The 10,689-nt window shown below is 23.1% G+C and overlaps 2 protein-coding genes across 2 annotated transcripts; both read right to left on the reverse strand.

Annotated features, from left to right (window-relative positions):
* Positions 1-2,913: 2,913 nt before the first annotated feature.
* Positions 2,914-4,179, reverse strand: MKS88_002225 (uncharacterized protein; the record flags this gene model as incomplete). The annotated part of the gene is made up of 2 exons (XM_067215219.1): positions 2,914-3,786; positions 3,982-4,179. 2 exons carry the CDS (start codon positions 4,177-4,179, stop codon positions 2,914-2,916), a joined length of 1,071 nt encoding a protein of 356 aa, XP_067073666.1.
* Positions 4,180-7,054: 2,875 nt separating this feature from the next.
* Positions 7,055-9,538, reverse strand: MKS88_002226 (uncharacterized protein; the record flags this gene model as incomplete). Its single annotated transcript, XM_067215220.1, has 1 exon — positions 7,055-9,538. The coding sequence occupies one exon, from the start codon at positions 9,536-9,538 to the stop codon at positions 7,055-7,057; it is 2,484 nt and encodes an 827-aa protein (XP_067073667.1).
* Positions 9,539-10,689: the final 1,151 nt, after the last annotated feature.

The following is a 10,689-nucleotide window of genomic DNA, read 5'->3' on the forward strand; positions in this document are numbered from 1 at the left end:
ATGTAAAATTAAATAATAGAACAATGTTTTCGCTCCCATTAACTTTCGTTGTTCGAATTATGTTTTGTTATACATAATAACAAAAGGGTCGATTGTGAAAATTCAAAAAAAGGAGAAATTTTATCCTATTCTTGCATCTTTTTTTCTTTTTTTATCCTTCCTACAATCTTATTAAAATATCTTTTTGTAACATTTTGCACTGGTTTGAATTTTATTGTAATGTTTAATTTACTATAGCGCATACTCATTATTTTTTCAGTATCTTCTAGAGTACTAGAAATAGATAATATATTTTTAGTAAATAAAACTATAAACAAATTTGCTACTTAACATTCTATTTTAGTTTAATGCTTTATATTAAAAAACTTTATGTGTACTTCAATGTTACAACTAGTAAAAAAGCACAAAAATGCAAAAATAGGAATTGTGCAAAATATATGTTATTATTAACTCGTTTAATTTTATTTTTAATATAATTAAAAAAATCTTTATAATAAAAATGAATTTTTTTTTCTGAGAAAAAGTTATAATACTAAGAAATTTTAATGAAAAATTAAAAAAATAATAAATGACTAAAGAAACCAAAAAAAAAAAAAAAGAAAAAAAACGTACTTGTTTCCGCCATAAAATAAAACTAAATTATTTTAAATCAAAATTAAAAAAATAGAAATACATTAATTACAATTATAATAACATTATTAACTTATATAAAAATAATATTTCTATAATTTAATTTATAATAATATATATATTATCCTTTATTCTCAATAACGATAATAAGAAAAAAAATTCAGAATATGTTTTATACGAAAAAGTATTGTAAATTTGTGTATTTATTTTTAATTTACAAAGCACATTTGATATTTACATAAGTAATTAACATAATTACCTTTTATACTAGTGTAATACATTAATACATTTTTTCAAGATTATGTGCGTAAAATTAAATGATTCTATATTTAATATATAGTTAATAAAGGATAGTGATTTTTATATATTTTTCTTTAAATATTATCATATGCACCTAATTTAAGCATACTAAAAATAACACCAACGATTATTACAATTAGAAAAAAATAAATTATAAAACTTTTAAAACACCCCTATTCTTTATTATTATAAACAAAGTTTTATATTATGAAAAATTAACTTGTCATAACAATTGCTATATTTTTCTTTATATAAAGCATGTATGTGTTTATATATTTATTCGAGAAAACGAATTTTTCCTATTTGCACATTTTACTGTTTTAAACCTTTAGAGGTGAAAATGGAATCTCTAAACGGATATATTAAAATAAATAGGGTTATTTTTAACATTTGCAAGACCATGGTAATTATTCTAATTTCTATACTAAAAATACACTAGAACGTGTAATTAATGTATGTATAAGAAGATTATATTTTAAAATAGCATTTAATAAATTTTTAATACAGCTCTACTTTTAATTTCCTAGTAAAATCTTAATTTATACTTAAATCTTTTGATAGCACAAATGTTACCTCAATTAGTTTCGTTAAATGGCATTACTGAAAAGCTTTAGACATTGTCTACATTTTAATTTACATATGTTATTACATTACTCATCTCCATTTCCACATACATGCATATATATATATATATGGATGGATGGATATATAGTTATATATATATACATTTATAGATATAGATAGATGTAGAAGAACTGTAAAGGAGTATTATTTTTAGTTATTTTTTACTGCTTAATTTTTATTAAAAAATTATATATAATATATATTGAACATCGTAATTTTAATTAATCAACGTCCCCGATTAATCTTAAGAAGGATCAAAAAACAAAATTAATATAAAGCAAAATTTTTTTTTTACCATTCTACTTGCTCGGTTATATGTTGCCTCATCATTTTATTTCAAATAATCCATAGTAAATTAAAACTAAAATTAGCTTATTTCTTTTTAATGTAAAAACTTAAGAAGCGCATAACTCTTGTAATGCTAGCAAAATTAATGATTATATCATATATAACAAAAAATTAGTTTAGCACATGTTTGGTGCGCCCCTAAAGGCGTTAAAGTATATAATGTAGTATGAATACGTAAATTATTACTTTCTTTTCAAAGATTAACTTTAGAATATAATTCTAGAAGTATTTATTAAAAAGTTTTAAATACCTAACTTGTCATATTTATACAGTATTCCAAAAAAATAATAATTTTATTTGTCTTTTTGAAAACAAAAATGACTTGTATTTAAATATATTTTAAAAGGATTTGTAAAAATCTGACATTCAAATAACCAATTATTTGTGAATTTCAGAAAATAACATAATGCTTTTAAGATAAAAATATTTTATGTTTAAATTATGTTTAGTTATATAACTCATAATTTCACAGTTTAATACTAATGTATGTATATTTTTTAAAACAAAATTCCTATGTACATATATTATATATATATACAACATATACATTATATACCCATAGATATTCATAGAAAATATTTAAACATATGTATGTATGGTATATAAATACATATATAAGTATATGGGCAAAAACTATTGAATAAAACAAAAAAAAAATTATAATATAGAAATTATAATTGTTATATGAAAGAATATTACTATCATATAACTGATGAGAATATAATAAAAAAAAAAAAAAAAAATGTCAAAGATTTGGATTTTTCACTTACATAAAAAAAATTGAAAAAAAGCGTTAATCGGATATATTTGTTAAACTCAGGAATTTCATAAGGTTTCATTCCAATGCACTAAGGAAATTTTTTATAAAATTAAATTCATTTTAAGAATATTTTTTTTTACAATTGCATTATTATATAGCCTTTCTTTAATTAAGCTAATTCTTGGATTTGTTTTTCCAATCCATTTATTTGTAAATAAAATAAAATAAAATATGAGTAATGAAGATAACATTTATTGTTTTCTCAAAAACTGATTATGAATATTTCTAAGAGTCCAACATAAATTTACTGTTTTAGTAAATAATATGGTTAATAAGAGTAGTGAAATCTTGTATTTCCCAAAACACACTGATAATAATGTGCTCACTGATATAAACGATGGAGTTCTCAAAAAGTCAAAATAGTTTATAAAATTCCTAATCCATCTACACTTATTATTTGGGCATTCGACATTTTGATCAGGTACATTTTCATTCTTTTCTTGAACTTCGGAATTAGCTTCTTCTGTGTTTTTTTTTTCTATCCCATTTATATATGAAGGAGCGCAAGCAATAGGATTGGGCGATGGCATCACGTTTGGATTGGGCGATGGCATCACGTTTGGATTGGGCGATGGCATCATGTTTGGATTGGGCGATGGCATCATGTTTGGATTGGGAGGTGGGAACATATTTGGATCTATGTTTTTTAATATATTTGAGTCTATGTTTCGTAGCATATTAGGGTCTATGTTTCGTAGCATATTAGGGTCTATGTTTCGTAGCATATTAGGGTCTATGTTTCGTAGCATATTAGGGTCTATGTTTCGTAGCATATTGGGGTCTATGTTTCGTAGCATATTGGGGTCCATGTTTGGTATTTTACCTGGGTTTTGTTCATATTGTTTAGCTAAGGATGACATATCTAATTGATTAAAATATGACCTCATCATACCTTTAATTTGATCCTTTTCATTACTGTTACATCCCATTTTGTCTAAGAAGTTTTTCTCATACATATTAAATACTGTATCAAATTCTACAGATGGTTGTGCCAGTAATCTACTAGCTCTTAAATATGTTTTTCTTCTCATGTTGTCAGTGTCCACTTCTTCATTTTGACTAAACTAAAAATTATTGTAACGTATTACAGCAAGTTCAAAATAAAAAAGTATGAGTTGAAATAAAAAAAGAATTAAATAACTAAATAATAAAATATTATTTTTATATTTTCAATTTAACAAAATCAGTGCTATACATATATCGGTATATACAACAATGAAGTAACATGAGATCTTAATTTTTTTTATTTATTAAATTACTTTATTTGAACATTGTGTTATCCATAATAAAATGGTAAACAGAAAAAATTTACATAAGGAAACTGTTCTTATTATTATTTTATCTATATTATTAACATTTTTTATTCTTAATCTTTCTACATCCTCACTTATATAACTTTTAATTATACATTTTTCTGATTTCTGTATTGCTGTAATAATTGATTTACTAAAAATCATTTTCTTATTTTTTCTATTTTTTTAAATATAACTAGTTCATAAAGAGGTATATATAGTTTATTTTAAATATATAAAAATGTGTTTAAAATTGTATACATATATATATACATATAAATTATTAAATATAAAGATGAACAAATTTATTATATCTTTTATTACTTCTATTATTTTAAATTCTTCATATTAAAAAAATTATTAATTAAATATTACTAATTTATATATAATATACAAGAAGTTAAAATAAGAATTATTTTATTCTAGAATGCTACACTCTTTATATAACAACATACAACTATTTTAATTATTGTACTTTTAATCATTATTCCAAAATAATAAATTGCTTTCTATCACAAAAAAAATGAAAATAATTAAATATATTTTTATATAATTTAAAAATAATAGTAAAATGAGGGAATATCTAAAAGTAAGGAATTCTTTTTTATATAAGTTATAAAAAAAATCTTCAAGATATTTATTATTCATTTAAAAAAAAAAAAAAAGAAAGAAAGAAAGAAAGAAAGAGCCATACTTTAGTATATGTATAATAATCAATAGTAAGATTAAAAATAGATGATTATATAATCCATAAGTTGTATTTTTTTTTTTTTTTTTTTTTGTTTTGTCATTAAATAATATATTGAAATGACTAAAAATAAAAAAGAGATAACTCCTTAAAAATAATATAAATATTTAAATATAGTTTTTAAAGATAATTTAATAATTCTTTTAATATATAGAAACATATATATATGATTTTTCATATACCATAGTGAAATGGTAAAAAATTAAGAGTTTATAAATTTACTTTTTTTTTTTTATATTATATTTAAAGTATTCCATTTAACAAATTTTTTAGTTTATTAAAAATGGATAATGAATGATGATTTAGGATTATATTTATTTTATACATTTGCAACATTTCACATGTAATAATAACAGTTAATAATTATTACTTTTCGTGATCTAACAGTAAAAATACTATATTGTTTATTAAATTAAGAAAAAATATATCAGTTATTGTTATATTTGCACCCATTACCATTAGAATTCAGACATACTATTTTATTTTTAAAAGAATATTTATATTTTTTTTATTATAATAAAAAAACTTATCAGTAGTTAATGCTCATATTATTTATACATGCTGTTGTTTGTGTTTTTTTTTTTTTTTTAAAACAATATATTTTTAAAATATATGTAAAAATATAAAATATAAGATACAGTTATAAAAATCAGGCTTTTTATTACACAGTTGCCATTTGCGAAAAATTTGTTATTTTTAAATCATTAATAACAAAAAAAGTAAAAATTAGTAAACACACATAAAATATTTAAATTCATAAAAAAAATTTCACTATTTATATTTCTTAAATAGGTAATTCAAAAAAAAAAAAAACATATGAAGGCAGTAATACATATATACATATCACTTCTTTTATGAAAACCCAAGTTTAATCTTGTTTCGTTTGATTAAAGATATATTTTTTACGCGAACTTTTATTAAATTAGTGACTCAATAAATAAAAATATTTTTTCTTTCAGCATTAATAAAAACATATTATATATACATATATATTTGCATAATATTTAATCGTAACATTTTTATTTTGGTTCTGTGTGTTTCTTTTTGAATGCACGACGACACCTCATTTAAAAATGGTTATTTGTTTAGTAAATAGAAATAGAACTTTATATATAAGGTCCATCTAAATATTCATTTACAAATAAGTTATTATATTATGCTACAGTTTTAATATGCGAATATTATAAAAATAAAAATATAATTTAATAATTATTTTTTAAATATATATATATATATATATATTTTATATATAGTCATTTTTACCCTCTCTTTTCATTCATTGTTTTGGTTTCACCTCAGTCTTGGACCATTCTAGATTTAATTACGAGAATTATTTACAAATTAAATTGATAATATCTCTCTTTGTTTTTTAAAAGTTAAGAATATATAATTAAAAAATAAATAATTAATTTTTGTTGTATTTAATGGAAATTTTTTCTTTTTTGTGTTTATAATTCAGCACAACTCGACTCCTTTTAAAGCATGTGCAAAAACTGATAGACAAAAACATTAGTAAATATTATGTACTTTTTTATCAAATTGTTTTAATATAATATTTAATAAATATTATGTGGTATGTACTTTGTATGACTATAAAAATAAAATAAAAACAATGTTAATGAAAGCAATACATATTTTTTTTGTTTGACTAATATATATATATATTAAAACGTAAAATATACATTTTTATAATTAATAGTTTATACAGAAAACAAAGCAAATCAATTTGGGGTTTAAAAATAAATGAATTGTTTATTAATAAAATATAAAAATAACAAGTATGTATTTTCTTAAAATATAAACTAATATAATGAAATGTATGGTAAATTGTAGCTACCGTTATGGACTTCATAATTTAATTGTGATATATATATATATTTATTTATTTATTAAAACAAAAATGCATAAGAACATTTTTCTTCAAAATACCAAACTATACAAAGATAATGAAAAAAAAAAAAAAAAAAAGAAAAAGAAAAGAAAAGAAAAGAAAAGAAAAATATATAATTAAACAGCTTGGTTTAAATTAATGTAAATCTAAAATAATATGTTATATGTATAATTCATAAGGTTGTTATTTCTAAACCTTACAAAAATGATATTCATTTATTAATTTAACACTTCCAAATCATAAATCCTAATTACAAATACTACAATTTTATATATATTATATATTGTAGTATAAGTATTTATTAATATATAGGTTTACACTTTCACTGATCCCTTTTTGCATATATATATATATATATTTTTTTATTTCGTTTAAAAAAATATATTATTGTAAAAAAACATTTATCGTCTCCTTAATTTGTAATACATGCTTTTTAATTCCAAATAAAAATTTAACACTATTACAAACATCATAAAGTATGCGAAATAAGTAGCATTGAAATACCCGAGTGCCACAAGCAAAAGTGCATTTACGCCAAGTTTAGGATTAATGCCTAATAAATTTAATCCAAACATGACCTTTGAAATTTTATTATTATCATCAGGTTTTTTGATTTCTTGTTCGCTTACATTATTATTTGCTCCTGTTCCTTGAACATTTAAATTTTCATTAGATTGAAGTTTTTTATTGGGTTTTTCAAACGTTTCCTTTTTTTCTTCAGTTTTTTGTTTACATTCAGTACCATCCTTTATTCCGTCTAATTTTTTAAATATCTCATCATTGTATTCTAATGCATCTTCAAATACTTCGTTTTCCTCTTCATCATTTCCATTTTCAATTACCTCTTTATTTTTTCCAACTTCTTGTTTAGGTATATCATCTTTTTTTTTACTTTCTTCTTTATTTATATTTTTGTTTTGTTCAATTGTGTCAAGTTTTTGAAAAGTATTTGCATTTCTTTGCACCTGTTCAAATAAATGAGCATTTCTTTTCATCTGTTCAAGTAAATGCGGATTTTGTTGCATCTGTTCAAGTGGATTTAAATATTGTTGTGGTTGTGCATTAGAGCTAGTACTAGGTTGAGGAACTTCAAATAAGTTCGAGCTTTGTTGCATCTGTTCAAATGGATTTATATATTGTTGTGGTCGTCCATTAGGGTAAGAACTAGTTAAAAGCTGTTCAAATAAATGTTTGCTTTGTTGAGGTTGTTCAACGGGGTTTAAACAATATTGTGGTTTTCCATTGGGGTTCGTACTAGATTGAGGAACTTCAAATAAATTCGTGCTTTGTTTAGGATTTTCTGATTGTTTTAAATATTGGTGCGTTTCTCCAATAGGGTCAATACTTGGTTCAGGATCTTCAAACGTACTAGAACTTGGTTCAGGATCTTCAACCGTGCTAGTGCTTGGTTCAGGATCTTCAATCGTGCTAGTGCTTGGTTCAGGATCTTCAAACGTACTAGAACTTGGTTCAGGATCTTCAAACGTACTAGAACTTGGTTCAGGATCTTCAACCGTGCTAGTGCTTGGTTCAGGATCTTCAAACGTACTAGAACTTGGTTCAGGATCTTCAAACGTACTAGTACTTCGTTCAGGGACTTCAAATATTTTAGTACTTGGTTCAGAATCTTCGAGTGTACACGTTTTTGGTTGAACATTTTCAAATGTGCTTGTACTTGGTTGAGAATCTTCAAGTATGCTACTGCTCGGTTGAGAATCTTCAAATATGCTAGTATATGATTGAGGATGTTCAAATGAACATGTACTCGGTTTAGGATCTTCACATGTGCTAGAACTTTGTTCAGGAACTTCAAATATGCCATTACAATGTTTAGGATCTTCAGATATGCTAGTACTATGTTGAGGATCTTCAGATACGCTAACACTAGATTGAGGATTTTCAAATAAGCTAGTATTATGATGAGGACCTTCAAATAAGCTCGTACTTTGTTCTGAATTTTCATATATGTTACTACTAGGTTGAGTATCTTCAAATACGCCAATACTTGGTTGACGATCTTCAAATGTACATGTACTTGTTTGAGGATCTTCAAACGTGCTAGTAATAGAATAAGGATCTTCAAATATATTATTATTTTGTTGAGGATCTTCAAATATGCTAGTACTTGGTTCAGGATTTTCAAGTGTACACGTTCTTGGTTGTGTATGTTCAAATGTGCTAATATTTGGTTGTGTATGTTCAAATGTACTAGTACTTGGTTGAGCATTTTCAAACGTGCTCGTAGTTGGTTGAGCATTTTCAAACGTGCTCGTAGTTGGTTGTATATGTTCAAATGTACTAGTACTTGGTTGAGCATTTTCAAACGTGTTCGTAGTTGGTTGTGTATGTTCAAATGTACTAGTACTTGGTTGTGTATGTTCAAATGTGCTAATATTTGGTTGTGCATGTTCAAATGTACTAGTACTTGGTTGAGCATTTTCAAACGTGTTCGTAGTTGGTTGTGTATGTTCAAATGTACTAGTACTAGGTTGAGCATTTTCATGTGCGCTAGTATTTGGAAGATGTTCTGGAAACATGTTTGGATAAGCTGGAAATTTCCCAAACATATCTGGTGGGGGTTGAAAATTCTGAAATACATTAGGTGGAAGTGGAAAATTTTCAAGCATATTGGGAGGAGGCGGAAATTTTTCAAGTAAATCGGGAGGTGGTGGATATTGCTGACACATATTTGGATTTTCCTTAATCTGTTCCTCTAGGGCTTTGAAATCTATATTGTTAAAATAAGAGTGCATCATATTTTTAATTTGGTTCTTTTCCTGATCATGTAATTCCATTTTATCCAAAAATTTATTTTTAAATTCACCAAATACTGCATCAAACTCTATCTTAGGTTCCGATAAGAACCTGCTAAATGTTAATAGCATTGTTCCTTCCATATTTTGCTTATTATTAGCACCATATTGACATGTATCCTAAAAAATTTTACAATAATCAAAAAGTATTTGTATATATTTATTTATATTTACACATATTTATTTATCTATTTTTAAATTAACCAAACTTATAATAATTTTGCATATACATATATATATAAGCATAATAAAAATAATTTTTGATGTGTTGCTGCTGTGAACTTACTTTGATTAAGCATTGTATAATCCATACTAAAAAGGCACATATAGAAATTTTAAAAATGGGAAGAAAAATACTTTTTCTTTTTTTTCTATCTTTTCTTTTTAACTTTTCCATATCTACACTAGCATAACTTTTTTATGTTGATTTGGTCATCTGACTTGTTATAATATACTCCTTTAGTACATTTGATTGTTCTAATACTTTTATTTCATTAAAAGTAATTAAAATTTTATAATATATAAAAATAAGCAAAAAAAAAAAAAAAACATAAAAAAGTGTATGAACCTTGAATTTTATTATTCTTATATGTTATTAAAACCATATTAATCTTATTTTTAAAATTAATATAATAATAAAAAAAAAAAATTTCGATTATAGAGCGATTTTTTTTAAGAACAAAAATTCTAAAGCTGAAGAAAAAGAATAATAAATGTTATTTAAAAAAAAAAAAGGAAAAACTTAAGGAATTTTTTTTAAATAAATAAATTTTAAATTTTAAATATCTTTCTTAGAAATATAAAAAGAATATAATCTTATTTAATTAGTAAGCCTTAATGTACAATAAAATTATTAGAAAAAGTAATCCACATTCATTTTACTTCAAAATTTAGTATTATGCGGTATAATAATATATTAAAATGAAATAGTATAATTATTATATACATAGTAATAAATGAAAAAAAACAAAGTAAATAATTGTTGTGAAGAATCACCTTGCACGCGTTATATAAAATTGTAGCGAAAGGAGTTATGAAATTTAAATAGATTTAAATATATTACAATATTTCATATAAAACACATTCACTTTTATTTTTTTCTAGTGTGGTGTTATAAGAAAAGACCTACAACACGGCTGGCATTACTAATTCGTGATAAATATATATTTTTTAAGAACTTCTATAATAAAGTAAAAGGTATTGTTTTATTTGTATTTATAATT

This window comes from Plasmodium brasilianum, chromosome 8, assembly GCF_023973825.1.
Source record: "Plasmodium brasilianum strain Bolivian I chromosome 8, whole genome shotgun sequence".
NCBI lineage: Eukaryota > Apicomplexa > Aconoidasida > Haemosporida > Plasmodiidae > Plasmodium > Plasmodium brasilianum.